At 44.9% G+C, this 25480-nt stretch overlaps 1 protein-coding gene across 1 annotated transcript in view; it reads right to left on the minus strand.

Annotated features, from left to right (window-relative positions):
- AP3B2 (adaptor related protein complex 3 subunit beta 2) overlaps positions 1-25480 on the minus strand; it is a 50982-nt gene that overhangs the window by 18813 nt on the left and 6689 nt on the right. The window contains exons 2-14 of the mRNA XM_051981923.1: positions 11936-12011; positions 11455-11529; positions 11117-11212; positions 9695-9855; positions 9395-9461; positions 9017-9199; positions 8350-8636; positions 7893-7947; positions 6094-6165; positions 5118-5180; positions 4603-4735; positions 4068-4177; positions 3694-3870 (exon numbers count right to left, since the gene is read on the minus strand). Coding sequence (XP_051837883.1) covers positions 3694-3870; positions 4068-4177; positions 4603-4735; positions 5118-5180; positions 6094-6165; positions 7893-7947; positions 8350-8636; positions 9017-9199; positions 9395-9461; positions 9695-9855; positions 11117-11212; positions 11455-11529; positions 11936-12011 — 1555 coding nt within the window. The remainder of the gene's footprint in view (positions 1-3693; positions 3871-4067; positions 4178-4602; positions 4736-5117; positions 5181-6093; positions 6166-7892; positions 7948-8349; positions 8637-9016; positions 9200-9394; positions 9462-9694; positions 9856-11116; positions 11213-11454; positions 11530-11935; positions 12012-25480) is intronic.

The raw sequence follows: 25480 nt of genomic DNA on the forward strand, positions 1-25480 counted from the left end.
TAAAGTCTCTTAGACCAGAGGTCTAACACAGAGAGGTTTTTTAAAATTAAAAAATGTGAACACCAAATCTTGTTTGGCTTTTAACACATCCCCTTTCCTCACCTTGGCAACATATTCTTGGGAAAACAATGGTGGCCAGGGAAAAAGAAATCAAAATATCAGCTAAGTTATGGTACCACATAAATAAATCCTTACCACCTTAATGGGAATAATGACAACTATCAACTGAATAGGGCTTTAACATTTACAAGGAATTTTATCTCATTTTCTCCTCAAAGCCATTATGGGAGGTTGAGGCTATTATTATCCCCATTTTACAGATGAGGAAACTGAGGCAAGCAGAGACGCAGGATTGCCCAGGTCGTGATTGTTTCAAGTCTATTTCACTCTGCAGGTCCAGCACGTTATTCACGGCGCCACCTAGTGGCTTCTATCGGCAACACCGGAAGTCTAACCATGTCCGTTTCTGCCCCGGGACTCGGCTTAGTCTATTGCATATCGCGACCAGAGGGTATTGATTAAAGATGGTTATCTCACTCAAACCGCAGCAATTAACCCCTGGTCCCCTTGCACTATTTTTTTCAGGCACAAGAACGATAAGGCCCGTGTAGGTCACTGGGGAGGAGCCCTTGCTGCGGGTCTCCTGCCCAGAACCCACCGAGCTTTTTCATCCAGGAGATGCCCTAAGCAGGGAAGCCATTATGAGGAGCGCGAGGGTCCCCACGTACGCTCTGTGGGAGGGGCTTAATTGCAGACCCTGGAATTCTACTGGTGCGGTCAGGGGCTGCCTGAAGAGGCGCGCGTGTAGCGTGTAGCTGGTCATCGGCTGGGGCACGGACACTGCCTGCCCCCCAAGCCTCGTCCGCGCTCCCAAGTCACCTTCAGTCCAGCACTTCCTTCGCTGCTGCCGGTGTCTGACACGTGGCGAACATTTAATAAGTGTTCTCTTCCCTTTCTCCCTCCTCTCTCCTTCCTTCCTTCTTTCCTTCCTTCCTTCCTTCCTCTCTCCTTTCTTCTTCTCTTCTTCCTTCCTTCCTTCCTCCCTCCCTCCCTTCCTTCCTTCCTTCCTTCCTTCTTTCCTTCCTTCTTCCTTCCTTCTTTCCTTCCTTCCTTCCTTCCTTCTTTCCTTCCTTCCTTCCTTCTTTCCTTCCTTCCTTCCTTCCTTCCTTCCTTCCTTCCTTCCTTCCTCTCTCCTTTCTTCTTCTCTTCTTCCTTCCTTACTTCCTTCCTCTCTCCTTCCTTCCTTCCTTCCTTCCTCCCTCCCTTCCTTCCTTCCTCTCCCCCTTCCTTCCTTACTTCCTCTCTCCTTACTTCCATCCTTACTTCCTTCCTCTTTTCTTCCTCTCTCTCCCCCTTCCGTTCTTCTTTGTTTTCTTTTCTCTTTCTTTCCTTTCTTTTTTTTCCCAATACCTAACGGAGCACACAAATCTGTTTTTAAAAAACTCTGCTTTCGGGGACAAGTCCCTCCACCAGAAGCAGGTACTAGAACTAAGTAAACATTTTCAGATACTGTCTCTGGAGACTCTTAGGGAGTTGAAGTTTTGTTCTATAAACGATGCACACAATCCCTCAACCACACTTTCTCAAACACTGATGGAGCGATTATTCATCAATAAGTATTTATTAAGGACTCAAGTCAGGCCGTGTGCTAACAAGCCTGATGGTCATTTATGGTCAGGTTAACCATCTTGCTCCAAGAAAGTCAATGCTGTATCTAGGTCTCTTTGAAACATGGATCCAGTGGATAGAGCATCAGCCCTGAAATCAGGAGGACCTGAGTTCAAATCTGATCTCAGACACTTAACTTGTCCTGGCTGTGTGACCCTGGATAAGTCACTTAACCTTAATTGCCTCAGCAATATATATATATATATATATATATATATATATATATATATATATATATATATATATATATGAATCCAGACCAAAAAAGCTGGCTCAAAATTTGATGAAACAGTTGTTACTAAGGGTGCTGGGCCCCTGAGGAGGTCCTCAAGTCAATAAAGGGGCCTGTAAGAATTTGACACCATTGGTCCAACAGGCCCTAAAGCCTTTGAACCTCAAGCTCTCAGTCCTAAGGACACCACCCCCTCTACCTCGCTGGGCCCATGTGGGAACTTCCCCTGTACTTTTTGTCCTGGAATTCACCAGGTCTCTCTCTAGCCCAGAAGAGATAAAAGTGGCTTCTTAAAAGCTCAGGCCTGGGTTGTTGTAAATATTAAATAAACATTTCAGGCCCTGCTCTGAAATTGCCCTGCAATAGTCCCTTCCTTCCCTAATCCCAGCCTGAAGACAGAGGCAAGTGAATCCACAGAGGTAGACTACTTATCAGCCCCAGCAAAGAGCAGAGGGCCAGGGAAACTCCTGAGAGTGGCAAACGCTGGGCTGTCTCACTTGCCACCCATTGCAAGTTTTATCCTTTTATAGATTTAGAATTAGAACGGACTTAACAGAAATCATCCAGTTCACCTCCCTTACTTTTCATGGAGAGAGTGTGTATGTGGGGACAGGGAGAGAGACAGAGATATGGAGAGGAAAAGAGAGAGAGACAGACACAGAGAGATGGGGGTATTTTTAGGACATTTTCCAGATCAACTAACTCACCTTCCCCAATCATCAAACTTTTAATAGTTAATGAGGTGCTGTTATTCCATTATCTCCCACTCTTTGTTGACTTCATATGGGGCTTTCTTGGCAAAGACACTGGAGTGGTTTACCATCCCCTTCTCCAGTGGGATTAAGGCAAACAGGTTAGGTGACATGCCCAAGGTCACACAGCTAGTGAATGTCTGATCTCTGATTTTAACTCAGATTTTCCTGATTCCAGGCCCACTGGAATGTGCTATTAATTAATAATAACTAGTTATTAATGTTTAACATAATTATCCCCTGAGCTACTTAACTACCTAAGACATTAAGAAATGTATAAAGAACTCTCTCCGAATAGGAAGGGTAGTTTTGCACAGCCCGGCTAAGGATTTTCCATATCCCTGAAAGTTTTTTTACAAAGAGAAGCCCCCACTCTGGGAGGCAGTGGAGGTTCCCTCTAGTCTTGATCCCTGGGAGAATTTCACATTTCATAAAGGGATAACAAGAAATATTCAGGTCTCTGCACTTCCTTTAGAGTCCGCCCATTGTCCGCCCATTTCTTTCTGTGAGGACCTCAACTAGGCAGAGTGTAAGAGACCCAGATAGAAATGGCAGAACCAAGACTTGATCCTGGATCTCTGGTTCCAAACCCAGTCTTCTGTCCCTTTGTCCCACCCTCCCCGTCTTCTCCCTTTCCCTGAGCTCTGTCATCAAGATCATTTAAAGATTTTCTAGCTGATTCTCACATATAATTCGTTTTATATTTATCTGGGATCATTACTATGGAGATTTCTGATCCCAAAACCTTTTTTTCTTTTGGTCCAAACATATGTTTTCACCTGCTCATTGATGCAAATTTCCCCCTCAAATCATGCAGATCGGCCTTTTATCTGTAAGTTAGCGTTAGCACATTGTCTGAAGTTCTGAGAGGCTGTAACTTCCCTGTGTGTGCGTCAGTCAGCCCTCAAATTGTCTTCCTAACTCCACGGATGCTCCTCCATCCTCCGGACCACACTGCCTCCTCTCTCCCCATGAACTACTGTGAGCGCTGGCGTGCCCCTGTGCTCGGACGAGTGGCCCAGGGACTTCTGGGAGCTCTACCTGTTTGGAGTTGGTCAGGTAGAGCTTGGCAGCGAGGTTGATGACCTGTAGTTTCACAATGTCCTCCTCTGCTGTGAACGACTTTGCCATCTTCCGCAGAACATCAGGGGCGATCCTGGGCACGTGTTCACAGTATTCTCCAATGAGCCAGAGGATGCTGGCCCGGGCCATGGGGACCTGGGGGCACAGAGATATGGGCGTCAGAGGGGCACAAGGGTAGGGACAGGAGCGTGGGGAGGGAGCTCGCCTTTCCTTTGCCCCTCCTATAATTCCCAGGCGACCATCTGGGTTCCCTCAGATCCTCTCCGTGCCTCTGACGCCTGCAGCCGGGGTCCTCCCGTCAGGGATCGCCCAGGCTCTGTCTTTGCACCCACCTGGATGTTATCCGTCAGTTTAGCCAGGTGTTTAATGATCTCCCCGTGTTGTGATGGCTGCATCTGCAGCAGCTTCTTAATGACAACAACCGATTCAGCAACCACAAGCTCTGGGAATAGAGGGACAGTGAGTGAGGATGGGTCATAGGTGGCAGCCCGGTGAATCCTAGAAAACGGACAGACGGATGGACAAGGACTCCTGTGATGGAGACGTACACGTGAGGGTCAAGAGAACGACCGCAAACTGAGTGTTAGAAGAGACGTTAGAGATAATCTAATTCAATCTTATTTTACAAAGGAAAATACACAAATTCATAAATTTTTTAATTTAAGAGCCTTGATTTGGAACCCAGGTCCCCTACTCCAAATTTCAGTGCTCTTCCCGGTGACCAGACTGCTCATCTGGCTCCATAATTCTTCTCCTTCTCTTATCCCTCTCCATTGCCCCTTGTGACTGGGGACGCACACTTCCCACCCTCGCTGAGCACCTTGACAACCCCCTCCCCGCCCAGGCTGAAGGCGGACAGACACTAACCGTCCCGGTTGGACAGGAGCTGCACCAGGCCATTCAGACAGGTGTCTCGGACCCGGCCAATGTTGGTGGCACATCTGCCGATGGCCTGGATCGTGGCTGCCACAAAGTCTTTGTCCATGCTTCGGATGTAGGTCTAGGAATGCAAACACGGGGGACTCGAGGCTGGCAAGTCTCCCTTGGGGCTGGCCAGTGGTCTCCTGGTCCAGTGACTTCACAGGCAAGGCAGAGCCCCCCAGAATGGGCCGCGTCGCGCAGCCAGAATGAGACCACCCAGACAGGACAGGGACGCCCCCTGCCCTGAGAGGAGCGGGTTCTCAGAGCCCCGAGATGTGGGGAAATAGCAAGGTCGGGGTGAGGGTAAGACATGGGGGGACCAGCGTTCCCTTCCTTCAGGCATATTTGATTTGTTTCCCACTGAATGTGGGGGCCTGCAAGGTCTTGCTGATCTCTTCGTCCCACTGAGTGACCATCTGGGAGGATCTCCACCCCCTGGGGACCGTAAGACACCCCTGTACCTGAAATTCCCTTAGGACTGTGGGAATGTTAGTCTCGTTGGCAAGGTTGGTCAGCACCTCCAGCTGCAGGGAGAAGCAGAGAGAGCAACGATGTCTAATTCATCATTTGCCTTATGTTGACATGGCATTTATGGCTCTTCCCAGCCAATGTCTCAGCTGATCGTCACAAAACTGCTAAATATCGGGGAAAGACGATTGGGTCTTTTCACAAATAAAATGGAGGACAACACAAATATCTGTCCAGGTTGACACCTAGAATTGGTGGCGACGCTGAAACCAGCCCTCGTGCTTTCTACCTCTGTGGGCGTTTCTCTTCCTGCTGTTCGTGAAGATCTGTGTCTGTGGGTAGGGCGGAAAGCGTTTGTGCTTTGCCGAGAACATTAAGTGTGCAAGGACCAGTACGCGCTGCGGGGGCCTGGGCCCCGGGGTTTGGCGGGGTGCGCGTGCCCACGGCAGGGGCATGTAGGACAGGTGGCATGGGGTTTCCAGAAGCGGGATCGCGCCGGGTACTGAGGGGACAATAAGCGGACTAGCTCTCCTGGCCCGTCTGCCAGGCTGCGTGCCCGAGGCCTGGGCAGGGCCCCTGGCACTGGGGGGAAGGAGAGACGTGGGCAAAAGTATGACCAACGGATCAGGGGCTGCACCGGCGGCCGTGGGGGTGCGGCAGGGACGGGGCCGCCCGCTCCAAGTGAACTTCCAGCTGGAGTCAGTGACTTCCTTCCCACGAGGCCCTCAGACGGCCCCTGCTTTCTAGCCTGAGCTCACGGCTCAGTTGGGCTCCAACAGCAAAGGTGCCCGAAGACCCAACGAGGAGCCTGCAGCTGCAAATGGGAGGAGGCAGGGTTTTGTGGAGGTGCTGGGGGAAACCCCTGCAAGAGAGCTCTGGGGGTTCTGGGAGCCCCTGGAACTGCGGGGTAACGGAGGCTGGGCGCGCCGCGTCACAGACAGACAAGCCATTTGTGTCAGCACCACTCACTTTCAGGATCTTGATCTGTGTTGGGTCTGTGGACCTGATGTAGAAGCTCTTCAGGTACGGCTCAAACATCCCCTGAGACAGACAGAGAGATGGAGGGGCTTAGCATCTCCTCCCAACCCACCGACAAGCTTCCCCTTTGCTCTGTCTCTGTCTCTCTGATCTCTCTCTCTCTCTCTGTTTCTGTCTCTGTCTCTCTCATCTCTGTCTTTCTCTGTTTCTGTCTCTCTCTATCTCCCCCCTCCATCTTTCTGTCTGTCTTTTTGTTTCTGCCTCTCTGTCTCCCTTTCTTCTCTTCCCTCTCTTTCTCTCTTCCTCTCCTCTCTTTCTCATTTTTTCTCTTCTCTTGCTGTGTCTTTGTTTTTTCTTTTCTACTTTCCACTTCTTTCTCTCTCCTTTCTTCTCTTCATTTTTTCTTTCCTTTTCCTTCTCCTCTCTCCTTTCCTCTCTTCTCTCTACTCTTTCTTTCTCTCTCCCCTCTCCTCTCTCTCTGTCTCTCTCTCCCTCTGTTTTCCTTCTCTTGACTCTATTACTTCCTTCCCCTTCCTCTCCCTCCCTCTCTTGTTCTCCTTCTCTGTTTTTCTTTTCTCTCTTTCCTCCTCTCCACTTCCTTCTCTCCTTTCTTCTTTTCATTCTCTTTCTCTATCCTTCTCTTTTCTTCTTTCTCTTCTTCTCAATTTCTACTCTTTCTTTCTCTCTTCCCTCTCCTCTCTTCTCTTTCTCATTTCTCTTCTCTTCTCTCTCTCTCTCTCTCTCTCTCTATTATATATATATACATATATATGTTTTTCTTTTTTCCTTTCCTCCTCTCCACTTCTTTCTCTCTCCCCTCTCCTCTCTTTCTCATTTCTCTCTCTCTCTCTTCTCTCTCTTCCCTTTCTTCTCTTCTCTCCTTTCCTCTCTTCTCTCTCTTCCCTTTCTTTCTCTCTCCCCTCTCCTCTCTCTCTGTCTCTCTCTCTCTCTATATATATACATATATATGTTTTTCTTTTTTCCTTTCCTCCTCTCCACTTCCTTCTCTTCTTTCTTCTTTTTCTCTTTCTCTATCCTTCTCTTTTCTTCTTTCTCTTCTTCTCAATTTCTACTCTTTCTTTCTCTCTTCCCTCTCCTCTCTTCTCTTTCTCATTTCTCTTCTCTTCTCTTCTCTCTTTCTCTCTCTCTCTCTCTATATATATACATATATATGTTTTTCTTTTTTCCTTTCCTCCTCTCCACTTCTTTCTCTCCTTTCTTCTCATTTTCTTTCTCTATCCTTCTCTTTCCGTTTCTTTCTCTTCTCTCCTTTCCTCTCTTCCCTTTCTTTCTCTCTCCCTTCTCCTCTCTTCTCTTTTCATTTCTCACTCTCCTCTCTCTCCCCCTCTTTCTTTCCTTCTCTCTGTCCCCACCCCTCAAGACTGGATCTTCTCTCTCCCCTGGACTGGAAGTGTAAGATTATTTATGGGCCCAATCCCATTACTGATCAGCACCAGAGCTTTAACCTGTTTTGTTTGCTCCTCCTTAGGCTCCCTGGTGGCTCCCCCAATACAGGAAACTCGCCATCTTCCTGGCAGACTTAGTGGGGACACCTGGCCAGATTGGCCTCCCAAGGCCAAAGAGCTCTAGCTGGCGGCGGGCACGACGGGCAGGAGCCACCGCTTGGTGCCGGCCAGTGTTTTCTCTGCCCCTGCAGCGTGCTACCTCCCCTCTGCTCTGGCCCATGCAGTTCCCCGTTGAGGTGCCGCCCTCCCCAGTGCAGACCTCAGGCCTTTGGATCCCAGGGTTTACCTTGAAGTCCACCTGAAGCCTTATCCCGGCTGACTTACCCGGCGCTTGATGGACATAGTGGCCACATTCTGCAGCACCACGTACTGGACCTCACTGTGAACAAAAGGGGTCAGGACTGAGGGGTGACTGTGCCAATCAGTGTCGCTGTCCAGCCAGGCGCTCACTGCGGCCGCAGGGGCCAGACCAGTGCCTTGGCCATAGCTCCCGCCTCTGCCCTGGAGTGGGATAAATGGCCGGGGCTGGGGTCCCCAGGCAAGGAGGGAATCAGGGCCAGGGAGGGTGAGGAGATCGTGGGCGTGAGATGGGATTGGATGAAAATAGAAAATGCTTTTCTTTGTTTCCTCAAAATTTTCCATTTTAACCCCTTTTAAGTGCTCTGCGACTTGGCTTCAGGAAAGCCACTGAAATCTCTCTTCCGGGGCCTGTGTCTTTTTCTACAAAGTAGAGAGACCCCAGGCCCACAGGGTCCCCAGAGCGGCCCCCTGGCTGCCCCACCTGTGGCTCCGCAGCAGTCGCACCAAGGCTTTGGCGATGACGCCCACCTCCGCCTTGGGGGCCAGGTGGAAGTAGAGCTGGGCGACCGCCATGACCACGGCTGCGCTGCGGCTCTGGAGGAGCGGCTTTGTGTTGCGCAGGAGCAGGCGGTGGTCAGGGTCCATAATGTATGGCCTCCGGGCAGCCAGGGGAGCAGCTGCCTCCTCTGGCCCTGGCCCTGACCCCTTGGACTCGTCTTCCTCCGATCCGTAGAAGGCCTTCTCAGGATTCTCCTCCAGGAGAGATTCCTGGGGGTGGAGAAGAGATGGGGAAGGGGCTTTAATGTCCACCCTTGGATTCCCTGCCCTTTTTCCTTCAAGTCCGCTGGAAATCTGCCTCTTTCAGGAAGTCTTCCCAAACTATCCCTTCCACAAATCCTCTTCACGGCTTCCCCCATAAATGCTCCCTGGGTCCTGCAGGTTCCATTCTGAGACCCATTGGAGCCATTCCCTACATCCTGCTTTGGGAACCTTTTCCACTATGACCCCTCGCTGTCTCTCCTGGGGCAGAACAAGGTTTGTTTGTTTCTTCCCCATCTTTTGGACCCGGCTTCTCGCCATTAGTCCTAGAGTGGAAAATGCTCTTTATTTTGGCCCTCCCCATCACTGCCCCCGCCCCGGGGACTCACGTTCTTGTTGGGGCTCAGGAACTGCGTGCGAGCGTAGCGCGTCAGCATGTTGATGATGACCACCTGGCCCCACTCCTCCACGTCGATCAGCAGGTTACACAGCTTACGGTAGTTCTTGTGGATCAGATCGATGCGCTCCGGACACACCTCCTCGAAGGCCATCACCACACTCCCAGCCACCAGCTGAAGGGGGTCCCGCCAGGCGGGGAGGAGAGATTGAGAGCAGGATACGGAGAGACGCCCGTGAGCAACAGAGACGAAAGGTCAGCCAAAGGGGCGAGGGGCATCCTACGCCGTGCAGGACCCCCTCACTCCCCTCAACGCTTTCTCAGACATCCACATCCCTTCCTTCCACAGTCCCGTCTCCGGCCTTCGTACCGTGGTCTTGTCAGCCAGAAGCTTCTCAATGACTTCAATCAGCTGATCCTTCTGGTCAGAGTCCAAACTGGGGGGATGGAGGGCTTGCTGGAAGGGAGGCAGCCTCCCCCCGGCCTCTGAACCTGAGCCCCCCCCAAGCTGCTCCGGCGCCCAGATCCCCGGCCCACCCCTGTCCAGGCTCCTCTGCTCCCCGCGTCTCCACCTCCTCCCCCGATCCCTCTGTCCATCACCCCCCAAGTGTTCAGGGTTAAGCCTCGGGGGCAGGGGTTGGAGACGAGGCTCAGGGTCCGAGGAGGTCACCTGTACAGTTTGGGGATGGCATGGGCCGCCGTTTTCCGCACGTAAGGGGACATGTCCGAGGCAGCTTCCTTGATGGCTAGCATCATGATGGGCACGATGATGGGCACACGGATGCTGGAGAGGACTCGGAGGGCACTCGCCCGGATCAGTTGGTTAGGGTCCTGCAGGCAAAGGCAAGGCAGGAGGTACTGTCTTCTGCTCACTGTAACTGCCTCCCTGAGCCTGACCCGTGTGCCACCGTGATATGGCCATGGAGAGTCCGCACTCACTGAGAAGAAATCTGGTGACTCAGGATGAGCCTGAATCACCACGGACACAAGCGTTCCCAGTCGTGTGGAGGAGGAGTTTACAGAAATCATTTTCTTTGGCTGGCGTGTATCATGCTTGCGCTCTGCTCTGGCAGCTATGAGATGCATGCTCCTCTACAATATACTCAGCAAGTGGTTAGTCACATGGCCTTTGTACCTATGACCTTCCAAAGCCATCCCTGACTCCGGACTGGGAACGTCCGGCTCCGGGTTCCACTCTCAAAGCTCGAAGAAAGCAAGCAACATCCAATCAGTGAATCTTGAAGCTGAAAGGGACCTGAGAGCCTCTAGATTAAATCTTTTATTTCATATATGGAGAAATTGAGACTCCGAGAACAAAAATAATTGACATAATGTCACCCAATCAATGGCAAAGCTGGAACTGGAACCAGATCTCCAGACTACCAGCTTGGTGCTTTTTCTATCCATACTCACGGCTTTAGCTAGAACCCTGCCACAAAGGAAGTCTGAACTCTTTGAAATGCGCTTCTCTTCCAGTGAGATGTGAATAGATGAAAATAGAAAATGCTTTTCTTTGTTTCCTTGAAATTTTCGATTTTAATCCATTTTGATTTAAGTACTCTGCTTCTTAGCCTTAGCAAAGCCAATGAAATCTGAGTCCCTGTGTCTTTTTGTAGAAAGTAGGCATATTTTGCTACAATATTTTTCAAGAGAAAGGGCTCTCATCCTCCAGTGATTCTTGAAATTTTGGAATTATCTCACTTTATAGGGGAAGACATGGGGGTCCAGAAAAGGATCTGAACACAGACCTTTTGGCTCTAAGTTTCAGTATTCTTTCTATTATGTCATAGGAAATTCTTACTCGTAGGAGCAGGAGTGAGTCTACTTTTTTTTTTTTTTTGGCTGAGGCAATAGGGGTTAAGTGACTTGCCCAGAGTCTCACAGCCAGGAAGTGGTAAGTGTCTGAGGCCAGATTCGAACTCAGGTCCTTCTGACTTCAGGGCTGGTGCTCTAGCCACTGTTCCACGTGATTCTACTTTATGAGTCATTCTCCACAACATGAAATACGAAAAAGTCCTCCTCATCCCCACTCCTCTTCCCTCCTCCCACACATAGACCCTGGACCATGGGAAATAAGAATGAGACTTCTGACCTTTAGGCCACGTTGGAAAGTAGAGATGGACAGCAGGGCCAAGTCTTGCTGCTCCTCTGCGTAGCGAACCAGGTACACGTACACCAGCTTCTTCACCTGGGAGGAGAAACTCCCCTGAGCAGATGGCTCCTGGGACCCAGCATTCCCTAAGTCCAACCCCAGATGCAGGTCCCCGGAAGTCTTCTTCTGGGAGGGGGACATATCTGAGACCCATCATCTCCAACTCCCGCCCACGTACAATACACAAACTTCTTCACTGACGGGGAGGTCCATCTCCGCCTCTCCTCCTTCCCTATAACTCCCTACATGAGTCACCCCTTCCCAGCTGGGACCCTCACCTCGATGTTCTTACAGGCTACATTCTTGACCACAGCTGGGAACAGGTCAGACGCATTCTTCCCACGAGCAATCATCTAGGAGGAAGGGGAGACAGAACAAGAATTAGCAAAGAACAAAAGGGTTTTGCCCAAATCATTTGCCTTGACAGGGAGGCAACCTGCTCCCATAGGACTCTCTGGGGTTAGATGGCCTTCGCTAGTTTGACTTTACCTGAGATGGGTCTATCCTGTGCAACACATCCCTTGCCACTTCCTCCACCCTCCATAGACGGTCCGATGCCCCAGTATCCACCCACTCTCGCACCTTCCTCATCCTATGTGTTCCCCATGAATAAATTTGCTAGAAAAAATTTTAGCTGGCTACAGATCTTAAGTGATTCGTATAGCACCAAGTGGGTAGGACCCCAAGAAGGTGTTCCCAGAAACATAGGAGTATCCTCCTAGGCTTTGCCCCCATTGGCTTCCCCCTCCCCTCCCTCACCGCCACAATCCTCTTCATGGCTTCCAACTTGAGAGAATCTTTGTTGGTGTCCAGCATTTCCTTCAGGTCATCATGCCTAGGGAGGGATGGGAAGGGAGAGGTCAGTCAAGGAAACAAGATAGATTGGGGATGAGGTTACAGGAGGGAAGAGAGAGAGAGAGAGAGAGAGAGAGAGAGAATGAGAATGGTGGAAAAATTGGGAAGAACATCTCTTCTCCCTGTCACCAGAACCGGGGATCCCTTTAGACATCACAAAGTCTCTTGCCCCTACAGGTTTCAGAGATCCTGCAGAAGGCATCAGCCTTGCAGATGCTGCAATGGGAGGCAGCAGCCAATTGCTGCTCTGGTTCGTAAGGGACTAAGTATCCAGAACGAGGCAAGGGCATCCTCGGACAGACTGGGTCAGCCACCAAGAAGCCGGGGAGCTGGGCAAGCCCGAGCATCTAAAGCAGCTAGCTCCTGGCACAGCAGAAAGCATTTTGGGTCTGGTGCCGCAGAATCTGGATTGGAATCCTTCTTTGTTCTGTCGGGGTGACTCAGTTAACCTCTCTAGGTTTTGAACTTCATTTTCAATATTTTCCAGACTGGAGAGAGGGTGATTCCCTTTGTAGCTTCTAGTCCTGGCTTCTAAGCGGTAAGGAAGTTTTGTTTAGTTCATCTGAAAAAATGAAGAGCTTAGAAGAGATAATCTGTAACATTTCTTTTAGTTCTATTCTAAGGCCAGAAATCTCAGGCAAACTGAACACTAATGAGTAGATTAATGAATAAGGAACTCTGTAATTTGAGTTTCAAGTTATAATTACCATAATAAATATTTAACATAACTGACATTTATTTAATATAAGTTGATAAAGAGTTTTATTTTATATATAGGATATCATTTGATCATCCAATAAGGCCGTGAAATACTTTATTGTCTCAATTTTTACAGATCAGGAAACTATGGCTTATTAGGTAAAATGACTCTATCCTCCTAAGAGCCCACTATTAGCCACATCTACCTTTGTCTTTTGGGCCATCCTCACCTATTCTAACCAGGTTTGTTTTTCCCTAGGTTTCCTAGGAAGAAAGCAATTGTTTCTCTCTCCTGTACCTGAAACAATCACAAAGTCCCTTTAGAATTTTCTAAATTTTTTTTATAAGTAGTACAATAAATGCAATAGGGAATAAGGAAAAGAGACTTCTGAATGAAATAAAGGGGCAAACCCAGAAACCAGAGCTAAGAGCTATAAAAAGGGGTATGAAGCAGTTCTTCTAACCTAGATAAATATTGATATTATAGAGAATAAAAGAGATCAGCCTAAATTCTATTTAGGATCCCATGAAACTCATGGGCAATGTTAATTTGTTGCCTTTGAGACTTCTTAAAACTGTCTAATTCTCCTTATTCAAGAATTTCTAATTCCATTGGCATGGATATCCTACCAATACAGATTATGATTGTTTTATACTTTAGCACAGTAATCAATCAACTAGTGAATCAATAAGTATTTATTCATTGCCAACCATGTTCCCAGAACATGAAGACAAAGATTATACAGTTCTTTCCCTCGAGATACTTATGTTCTATGTGGGGAAACGATTTGTAAACATGTAATGAAATGTGATACACTCAGACACACAAAGTAAAAACCAATTATGGCAAAAATGGGGGAGATGAGAATCAGGAAGGATCAGGAGGCAACATGAGCTAAGCTTTGAAGGAGATGAAGGATTCTAAGAGGTAAAGGTGGAAGAAGTACATTCCAGGTATATGGGGAGGGGGGAGACAGCCAGTACAAAGGAACGGTGACAGACTGTGGATTGTCACGTATAGTGAACAGCAAGCAGGCCAGTCTAACTAGGGCACTGTGTGTGAAGGAGAATAATAAATAATTAACGTGGAGACTTTGGAGACATTGTACAGGGCTTTAAATGCCAAATGGAAGAGTATGCCTTTGGTCTACAGATAACAGGAAGCCTCTGGTGCTTCTTAAGCAGGAGTGATAAAGTCAGACATGCTTTAATGATACTAATCTGTCGCTAATATTAATATTATCTGTTGGAGATAGTAATGAAGTGAGGAGAGATTTGAGGCAAGAAAACTAGTTGGGAGGCTACTGTACTATCCATGTTGAGGGGGGAGTGATCAGGACCTACCTGATCTTCTCAAGTTCAGTCATTTTTCAATCATGTCTGACTCTTTATGATACCATTTGGGATTTTCTTGGCAAAAATATTGGGAGTGATTTTCCATTTCCCTCTCCAGCTCATTTACATATGAGGAAACTGAGGCAGACAGGATTAAGTTCATACAATTAGGAAGTATCTGAGGCTGGATTTGAACTCAGGAAGATGAGTCATCCTGAATCCAAACCTGGCCCCCTAGCTGCCCATTTGAGCTAAAAAAAAAAAATCATCCCCTGATAGCTAATGCTTGGAAAAGCCTCTCCAAAGTCAGGTCAGCTGGTCCTTGAAAGGACAGATTCCCAGTCTCATGCTAGAAGCTGAGGGCATAACCTGGTAGGGGAGGGAGTCAGGGAGCCTAGACTGATGTTCAGTCACTAGCTGTGTGGCTTTGGCCAAGCCACTTAATTTGTTTGTGCCTCCGGCAAATCTTCATCTAAAAAACGAGAGTCAGATTTTATCTACATTCCCATCCAATTCTAAGTCTATGATCCTGTGATGAGAAAACCGTTCTACCTTGACTGCCTCATTTGGAGCTTGTGAGGGTTAAGCAAATCCTTTGAAGATTTAATGTCCATACTTTGAAGAGACATCAAACCCATGCACTCTCTATTTGCTTCTCTGAACCTGTAGTTGCTGGGGGAAACATTAAAGTTTTTCACTGAGAACTTCCTCTTTTCTTCTCCTCTTCATGTCAAGAGCCTCAGATGTTTTCTCTCACCTTTCTTCACCCATGTCTCAACTTAAGAAATGGCCCTAAACCTTGTCGAGGCAAACCCCTCCACATGCATCCTTTATAAAATTGTTTTGATTTACTTTTTAACATTTATTTAAATTTTTTTTAGTTCAAAGTCTCTTCCTCTCTCCTACCACTACCCTATCCATTGTGAAGGCAAGAAATGTGCTATCAATTATACATGTGAAATTATGCAAAACATAATTCCATGGTATCCATGTTGCCAAAAATACCCCCCAAAAATAAAGGAAAAATTATTCTTCAATCTGCAGTCAGACTTGATCAGTTTTTTCCTCTGGAGGTGAATAGCATTTTTCAACTTGAGTCCTTTGGAATTGTTTTGGATCATTGTATAAATCAGAACAACTAAGTCATTCAGTTGATAATCATACCGGTTCTGCTCACTTTACTTTGCATCACTTGATATGTCTTCCCAAGTTTTTTCTGAAATCATCTGCTCATCATTTCCTGTAACACGATCTTATTCCATCACAATCATATACCACAACTTGTTTAGCCATTCCCCAATTGATGGTACTACCACAAAAAGAGCTGCTGTAACAGTTTTTTATACAAATAGGTCCCTTTCCTTTTGATTGGATTTCTTTGATATACAGACCTGGTAATAGTATTTTTTTCTGAATATGTAACTTTATTCTATGATAATTCTAGTTCAGGGAGCTACAAAATACAAAATTACTGAGCAAACTTTTTCTTGCCATAATATAATTCTTACATAAAATTATGAACCTCTTGTTTCTTGAATGCCTCCTTTTTTCTCTTTGATATCATTTTAATTGACCAGTTAAGAGTATTACTTGGGGCAGAGAGTATATGTGCATGGTTGTTTAGCCATTGGGCATCGTTACAAATTGTTCTCAGAAGGGTTCTCCATGCACTTTCATATCATCTCCTTCAGATTGCCACCCTATCACCCTGACTCTCTATTCGTTCTTTCCCTATCTACAAATATGTTCATCTCTCCCTCTTCATTAAAAAACCTTTACTTGACTCTCTATTTCAACTAACTATCGTCCTATAATTATCCCCTTCCACCCCTTGGCTAAACTTCTTGAGAAAGACTTCTACAAGTAGTGCCTCCTCTTTTCTCTCACTCAGTTCTAAAAATTTGCTTATCTGCCCTCACCTGCTCTTTAAAAACTAAATTTCTCTCTTCCTAGAAACTCTAGGAGGAGAGCCATAGCTCCCCTCTCCTGTCCCTAAAACAAGGACAGGGAACAAATGACAGAGACTTCTAGATAAAGGAACAAACTGCGTAGAGCTGGAAGTTATAGAAAAAGAAGAATGAGGGGACCCTGAGGGGGGTGAGGTTTCTAACTTCTTCTACTAATGGCTCTCTAAAATTATTGATTTTTTAAAACTTTTCATTTAATTTTTTTTTTTTAGGTTATATATGTACATGTTGGAGAAGAAAAATCAGAACAAAAGGGGAAAACCATGAGAAGGGGGGGGGGAGGTGAAAATAGTATTCTTCCATCTGCATTCAGTTTCCACAGTAACTTTCTCTGGATACAGATGCATTTTCCATCAGTTTTTTGGAATTGCCTTGGATCACTGAATTGCTGAGAGGATAAAACTACTGATTTTTAATTGTCAAGGTGAATCTCTTGATCTCTCTGCAGCATTGACACTGCTAATCATCCACTCCCCATACTTCCTCCTCTTAAGCTTTTCATGACACTGCTTGCTGATGATTCTCCTCCTATATATCTGAATCAGGAATCTTTGCTATATCTTCATCCAGGTCACGTTCACTAACCTGTACATGTCTCCCCCAAGGCGTCATTCTGAACCTTCTCTTTTTACTTTATACTCAAACTCATCATCTTTCTCCCCAAACTCTTCCAGATTTTGGTCTTTCTCCTGCTTTCACTGTTGGTGCTTCTCCCTGAGATCACATTTCACTGATACTGTATATAGACCGTATATAGGATTTTTTGCATTGTCTGAGGCCTTTTAGGGTCCCTGTGCTCTTATCTTTCTCTGTTTAATGCAAAGACTGGCAAATACTAAGCACTTACATGCTTGATTAACACTAAAAAGTAAAGGGTTAGGGACGTATCTCATCCTATCACTCACTACCTCCACTGTGGGTCACCTTAGATACTTTTCCCAAAATGTAAATTATAGGTGATAATAAACTATAAGGAAACAAAGGGAGCTCATTGACCTTCCGACATGCTGTGGAATATTAAATCTGCCTGGGCTGCTTATCATGGCTTTTAATCCTAGTGTCCCTGTCTAGGGGGTTACCACCCTGCAGAGCAAAGCCCAGCCTCCCCAGGCACACACTCTCACTTGCTCTGAGTCACAGCCGCTAACTCTCTTGCACCATTTACTCCTCCTACTCCACAATCTGGGGAGTTCCTCTGAGAATTGCACTCATCCTCTGAGCCCTGCAGCTAACCCTCCCATCCTTTCCCACATGCCCAAGGGCTGATTTCTTTCCTGGATCTAACATCACCGGTGGAATCCCATCCTTCATAAAGAGATAAGCCTGGGGGATAAGTGCACACCTCTGCAGTGTGATTCCTCCAACAGTAAGCTCAAGGTCTGATAGAAGGATCTGTCTGCTAGCTGTGGGATTTGCAGACAAAAAGATAAACCAAGAATGCTCAGATTCAGCCTGGAATCCAGAAGGGTGTGCACTGCGGGGAGGTCTCAGGAGATCCCAGGCTCTTTCAGTTCCAGGATCCTCTCGGAGAATCGCTCTTGGGAACTGTTTGGTTCTGTAAACATATATTGTATCTAGGATATACTGCAACATATCTAACATGTAAAGGACTGCTTGCCATCTAGGGGAGGGGTGGAGGGAGGGAGGGGAAAAATCGGAACAGAAGTGAGTACAAGGGATAATGTTGTTTAAAAAAATTACCCTGGCATGGATTCTGTCAATATAAAGTTATTATTAAATAAAATATAAAAAAAAAGAGAGAGAATCACTCTTGGAACCCACAGGTTATGTAAAATGAACTTCAATTTCCTCAGCTGTAAAAGGAAGCTAGGTGGCAAAGTGGATAAGGAATGCATCAGCTGCTGAGTGAAATGAGCAGAACCAGGAGATCATTATATACCTCAACAATGATACTGTTTGAGGATGTATTCTGATGAAAGTGGATCTCTTTGATAAAGAGAGCCTTAATTGATCAAAGATGGACAGAAGCAGCTACACCCAGAGAAAGAACACTGGAAATGAATATAAACTGCTTGCATTTATGTTTTTCCTCCCGGGTTATTTATACCTTCTGAATTCAATTCTCCCTGTGCAACAAGAGAACTGTTCGGTTCTGCAAACATATATTGTATCTAGGATATACTGCAACCCATTCAACATGTAAAGGACTCTTGCCATCTGGGGGGAAGGGGTGCAGGGAGGGAGGGGGGAAATTGGAACAGAAATGAATGCAAGGGATAATGCTGTAAAAATTACCCTGGCATGCGTTCTATCAATAAAAAATTATTTAAAAAAAAAAAAGGAATGCATCAGCCCTGAGCAAATACGACCTGAGATACTTGCTACTTACTAGGTGTATATCCACTTTGCCCCAGCTGCCTCCAAAAAAACAGGAGGAAAATGAAATTGGACAAGATGCTCTTGATCATTTCCAGCCTCAGTTGGCCATAATGTCTGTCAGCAGCAGTGTTTTGAACTTAGCGCTTGGCTATGAAAGCACGGACCCGGCTGCTTTTGTGTGAATAACGGGCAGGTTCTCACTAATAGTCCTTTTTCATTTCACATGATACTGAAAATATGGACACTATGTATGTTTGTCCAGAATTTTAGGCACCCATGTGCATATGTAGCCAAAATATTTACACACACACACGTGTAAAATACAGAATTCCTTGGGTCTTGCAGGAGACAGCAAGGCGAATCTAATCCAAGCTAGATCATTTAATTTACTCTAACCTCAGTTTCTTCATGTGAAAAAATGGGATGGACAGAGTGATTCCTTGGGTCCCTCCGTGTTCTGATATTCTAGGATTTCTACATCAATTCTGTGAAGTCCATTAACTGGGGACAGATTGGAAGCAGCTGGCTGATGCAGTGGATCTGGCCTCAGGTCCTTACCCATTGTGTGATCCTGGGCAAATAAATCCCTTCCTTAATCTCTGTTAGCCTTACTCCACCTGGGAAGGAGCCGCCGGCAAAGCCCTCCAGTACCTTTGCCAAAAATATCCCATGGAAAGAATGGGCCCCTACGGTCATAAAGAGTCAGACTTGACTCAAGAACAACACGAGGAACGTCTGCAGCTGAGCATCCAGCTCCACAAGCCACTGGAAGGGGGTAGAATGTGAAATATTCTGCATAGTCCAAATAGGGGCCATGCTCTGAAATTGAGACCCCTTTAAAAGGGGATTCTGTGTGTGCACAGCATGCATTGAAGTTTTAGAAACATTTTTGAAGGTGAAGTCTACGCGGACCAATGTAGAATACTCATAGAATGACTAAGTGACACAATGAGGGGGCTTATCAATGAGTGATAATTAATGATCCCCCAAACAGTCTGTGGAATATGTGATCTCCGGGCTGGCCTGTAGAAAGCCATACCTTTTCCCCTGCCCTAGAGGAAACTTCCCCTGGCCACTGGTGATTCCCATGACTTAAAAGTTCTCTGTTGTCTATTGAGTAAAGTTTAAAAATCCATTTGGAGCCTTTGGATTTCTATCAGTATGCATCAACTCAAGCCTCAGCCCATTACAGAAAGGCAATAGAGGGAGGGCAGAAAAATGCCAGAGATGACATCTCTGGGAGAACACTTTGCTAGGTGGAGGCACAAGTATTTGTATCAAAGACAAATTCTGTGACACTCCATGTGGACATCAGTAATCTTGGAGGAATGCAATGGAACAATCACATATTATAGCACCTACTATGTGCCAAGTATTATGCTAAATGTTTTATAAATATTCTATCACTTGCCGATCTCACAGCAATCTTGGGAGATAGATGCTATTATTGTCTCCACTTTACAAGAGATTGAATGACTTGCCCAGGATTACAGCTAAACTGGATCGTCACACAAACACTGTGCTTTCCAGCTTCCACTGATTTCTTCCCCAGCATTCATTTCACCCTTTTACCAAACATGTTATTGCCACCATGCCTTCTTTTCATATTAAGGTCAGTCTCTGCTTTCCACCATACACCAGCAGCCTTCCACTCCTCTGTCACCCTAAAACAAGGCAGTGGAAACTGCAACTCCATCAAGTCCAACCCAGCCCAGGTGTTTCCCACCATGGAAATATGGCACAGACAATTCTTGCCCATTATATGGATCATCTCCCTCTACTTCCCAGGGGTTCCTCAGCCTCCTAATCATCACTGATCATGGGAAGAAATGTGCCGTCTTGGTGACTGAGATTGGTTATAATTACCGCGACTGTCCTATGGTGGATTATGTCCTATGGATTATTTCTGGGATAGGGCCAAGACTAGCATCCCTTTCATTCTAGACACCACAGCTTAGATGCAGGGGTCCTCAAACTTTTTAAATAGGGGGCCAGTTCACTGTCCCTCAGACTGTTGGAGGGCCGGACTATAGTAAAAACAAAAACTTTGCTTTGTGGGCCTTTAAATAAATAAAGAAACTTCACAGCCCTGGGTGAGGGGGATAATCGTCCTCAGCTGCCGCATCTGGCCCGCCGGCCGTAGTTTGAGGACCTCTGGAGTTTAATTAGCCAGGTTAGGCTATTGAACCATTAATTTATAATTCACATTTTTTAAAGACACTAACTACATTTCTCTCCCCTGGTTTTAGAGACAGGTGCATAGTGTAGTGGATAGAGTATTGGCCCCGGAATAAGGGAGACTGATGCAAATCTGGACCCAGCCCCTTAGTAGCTGGACAAATCACTTCTGTTTGTCCTATAAAATGAGGATAGTAACAGAATCTGCACGTCCAGGGTTGTTGTGAAAACCAATTGAGATGAAGTATATAGAGTGCTTTATAGACCTAAAAGTTCAATAGAAATATTTTATGATTATGAAACTAGCTTTCTGAACTTGTCTAAGATTTTACATTTCTGCCTAGTTAGCTTTATGCTACTGGACTAGACACACAACCCAATAATCTATCCCGTCCAGGTCCCTTTGGATCAAAGCCCAACTTTGTCATCTACTCGGTTAGTGTGTGTTACTGTGTTAGACTTCCCTCCCAACTCTATTATCTGAAAATGTGAGGAGGATTCCAGCTACGCTTTCATACAAGTCAATGATTTTAAAAATTAAAGATCTTTCATTAATTCCCTTCATATTTACTCATATCTGTTATTTGGGCTTATTTTTTCATTGTCACTAATAATAAAAAGCACTAAAAAATCCTTGAAAGGGTTGTGTACTTGCTTCAGGGATGGGGATGCAGTGAAGAAGCTCTTGGACTTATTTTCATTCTGCATTGGGTCAAGGAGGAGAAAAATCCCTGATGAAAACATGAGGCAAGTGGTGGGTCAGTCCTTGGGGCCTAAGGAGGAAAAGAACAGGAGTGACACAAGGTCAAGAAGCAAGTAATCAATCAAGAAACATTTATTAAACACCTACTGTGTGCCAGGCACATCAGAAGTGTGTGCACGCACATAATTCATGGAATAGCAAGCCTGTTGAGTTTTGAGGATTTTCCAGGCTTGACTTTTCAATAAAAGATTTGTCAGAAGTGCTACATATCACTCTGTCAGTTTGTGAAATGAACTTTTACTAATATCCTTGAGTATTATTAAATACTCATGAGAACCTCAGAACCAGGAGAGGTCCTTGGCATTCGGGGTAACACACAGGGATGTGCTGGTAAATGAATAATAATGGAATTTCTGAAAAAGCACAGCACACTTTAAAATTTAATCTACATCATTTAACATTTTCTCCATCATTTTCTTAAGTCCAGAGAAGTTCAACAAAATAGCATTTGCCAATTTCTAAGGTAGAATTACTCACATTGAAAATTTAACATTGATTCCAGCACTCTACTGTGCTCACCTCGAGAAGATCTGCTCTTTGTCAAGTAAGGAAAGGATGTGACCCAGAAGTTCTGATTGTTGGAGGACGAAGGGACCTGTTCTTAGCTTGGCTTGGAACTGGTGTCACCATAGCAACAAAATCATAGAATTACAGGGTTGGAGGAATCTCAGAGGCCATCTAAGAGAGAGCTACCTGCCAAGGTAAACCCTCGCACAAATGAGGCCATTTTTTTCCATTTCTCCAGCCAATAGCTCCTTAACATTTCCACTCTCTCCCTAATTTTCAATTTCCCTCTATCTACTGATCTTTTCCCTCATAAACAATCCCCAACCACGATCCTACATCTCTTCTTACATTAAGAACCTCTTGAAAACAGAATTATTTCTGGCTCTTTGAGGTTCAGTACAATGCCTGACACGTAGCAGGCTCTTAATCAGTGCTTGCTGACTTGATCACACTTCGAGTTTAACCCCCTTCCCTCTATGCCATTCTTAACAAGGATCTACCCAGTTAGACCTTTATTGATGGGGAGCTCAGTCCTTTACAAAGTGGAGCCCATTTCATTTTTGAACGATTCTAGTTGTTAGAAAGTTTCTTTACGTTAAGCGAAATCTGCCTTTATGTTATTTTCACCCAGTTGTGTCCTTTGGAACCAAGTAAAGTAAAATTAATCTCTCTTGTGCATAAAATCCCTTTAAAATCCAATGTCCTCACCTACCCAAGTCTCCTTTTGCATGTTGAATATCTTTAGTTCTCTTAATTGCTAAGTCTTTCCCAAACTATATATGGATAACATGTCATCTGCTATCCAGAAAATAGACTGGATCTCACATGTCGACTGATATCAACACGTAATGGTAAACCATTCATTAAGTGTGGGAAGATAAATGGAGCATTGTACAGTGCAAACAGCATCACTCTGTCCTCAGTATCCCCGTCTCACTTATATTCATCTCTTTCTGTTATACATCTTACAAAGGACTATATTGGTGAAAGTGGTGACCAGGGACATTCCCTTGAGATCAGGTCCATATACGTGACATTTAATCTTCCAGCTCTATACCTTTGTACCCACCTTCCACCTTGCCTAGAATATTTCTCTCTATCTCTAAGAGCCCCAGCATCCTTTGAGACACAGAGCTGTGAGGTTGTCTTCCACACAAAGCCTTTGCTGACCCCCTCCCCAATTGACACCTCATCTCAAAATTACTTCATATAATTTGCCATATATTTAACATTTGCTTAATTAATAATTGTAATTTAATAATTACACAGAAACATTGTAAGCTCTTTGAGAGCTGGAACTGTCATTTTTGTCTTTGAATTTCCATTGCCTAGTACATAGTAGACAATAATAAATTGTACGAGGCAGAAGAAGTCTAGCAATAATTATTTTCATCCTTACTCTAGACTCAAACTAATTCTGCTACTGGATAGGGTCAGAGTATATAAAGGACCCTAAGTTACTAGTTTGGGGATTAGTATCTAGTCGCTTCATTGCTGATCCCATGCTCTGAATTTGTACTTCAATCTTTAAAATAGCATAAAACTGCTTTTTGTTTTTACATTAAAAAACATTTCTGAATGTTTTCTTCCTTTTTCTTAATTATATAAGTAACAATAACAACAAAACCACCAATAAAAACTTTTGAGCAAATAACTGCCAAAATGCATGCACCTGACAGTTCATACAACATTCCATATCCATAGACACAAAAGATGGAGATTCATTCCCCTCTTTTCTCTGGATCAACATAATTTGTAACACTCTTTACTTGTTTTTTTCTTGTATGTGTGTGACATATACGGCTTACCTACTGCTCTTCAACTCAATATCATCTCCTGGTTCCCTTGCATATCTGAAATGAACCTCCTCTTTACCTCTCCCTGTTAGAATTCCTAGCTTCCCTATAATTATACAGCATTCTTAACTTGTTTTGTTTTTCTCCTCATGTATATGTGTGACTAATCCCTATTTAACATTGCATAACTGGGTTCCCACCTTATCTCATGAGCCCCTGAGCTAAATTTATTCAATTTCCCTAAGATGAGGGCCCTACCTTGGTTCTATAATTATTTGTTTTAATGTTTCATTGATATTCCCTTAAAACCACATCATTGTCACTTCCCAATGGCATATTCCTTCCCATCCCCAGTAGAATCTTCCCTTCTAACAAATTAATGTAGTTAAATATAGCAAACTGTTGAACCTAAAATTATTTCAGAAACCAAAAGTCTCTCCCTCCATTCCAGTCCCAATACCTGGTTTTCCTTTTCCTGACACTGGACTGCTTGATGTTAGCTAACCACCTACTTGTTTGGACTTCTTCCTTATGACATCCACGATCACCTACCTACCTTGTCCCTGTAAGTCTGTGGACAATCAATCCCAGTTTGACCTATCCTGCTGCTGAAGGAGACCCAGGTTTGGGGTTCCTCAAGCTTTCAGACATTTTCAGCCCAGATCAGGGATGGCAAGAACCCTGATCAATTTAATTCTGGCTATAGACTCCAAGGAAGAATTATTTCATTGGTTTGGGAGTCTCACCCACATTTCGCATTTGAAGTTTGAGATCCCTCTAGATTAGCTTGACGTCTAAGATAGTTGAAGTAGCTGGGGGAAAATGTCATTCCCAGGAACTCATCCTGGGGAAAAGCTTCTCTGAATTTAACTTAGGTGGTCTTCAGATCATAGGTGCACACTTTGATGCAGTGTCCACTGGAAAGTCTGTACAATCTGAGGGAGTAGAGATAGGGCCACCTCTATGCCATGATAGCTACCAGAAGAGAACTCTACTGGAACTGATTGATTAAAGCAAATCATTTTTTTTAGACAGGCTAAATGTCTGGGCTGGTGGCTCTGCAAAGGATGATAGCTGCCTAATGGGGTTGGAGTGAAAAGATCATTGGCTTTGGAGTCAGAGGAACTCAGTTCTAATCTATATATGTGACTATACAGAAGTCACTTTACTCTGTTTCTTAAACGGTATTTCATTTTTCCAAATACATGCAAAAACAGTTTCCAACATTACCTTTATAAAACCTTGTGTTACAAATTTTTCTGCCTTCCCAAGACAGTAAGTAATCCAATATATAACTTCTGTTTCTTTATAAAGTATAAGCATCTTAAGAATCGACTTTAATTTTTATCTTTTATACCAAGAACTTTGTACAATGTCATATATAGTAGGTTAATAAATGTTTACTGATTAATGCTGACACCTCAGACATTTATTAATGTATGATCAAAGATAACCTCAAAATTGTATTCCCATTTGCCAGTCTTTCTTATCTCTAATTCATTTTCCATAGAGATGTCAAAATAATTCTCCTAAAACAAGTTCTGATCATGTTCCTCTCCTGATCAAAAAAATATGTGTGACTCCCTATTGCTTATGTGATAAAAATCAGATTCCTCGGCTTAAATCTCTTCACACTCTGGTGCTAGACTCCTTCTCCTGGATTATTCTGCATTTCTCCATTTTCGCATGCCCTAATTTACAGTCACTCTTCCCCAACTCAATATTCCATCTCTTAGCTCTTTTGCATGTCTGGAATTTGCTCCTTCCTTACTTTCTTACTTCTAAGATTCCTCCTAGACTCAGTTCTTTCTGAATCTTCCTCATTATTTATTTTTCCCCAGGATTCTTAGCTTACAAGTCAAAA

Source organism: Antechinus flavipes, chromosome 2, assembly GCF_016432865.1.
Source record: "Antechinus flavipes isolate AdamAnt ecotype Samford, QLD, Australia chromosome 2, AdamAnt_v2, whole genome shotgun sequence".
NCBI classification, from domain to species: Eukaryota; Metazoa; Chordata; class Mammalia; order Dasyuromorphia; family Dasyuridae; genus Antechinus; species Antechinus flavipes.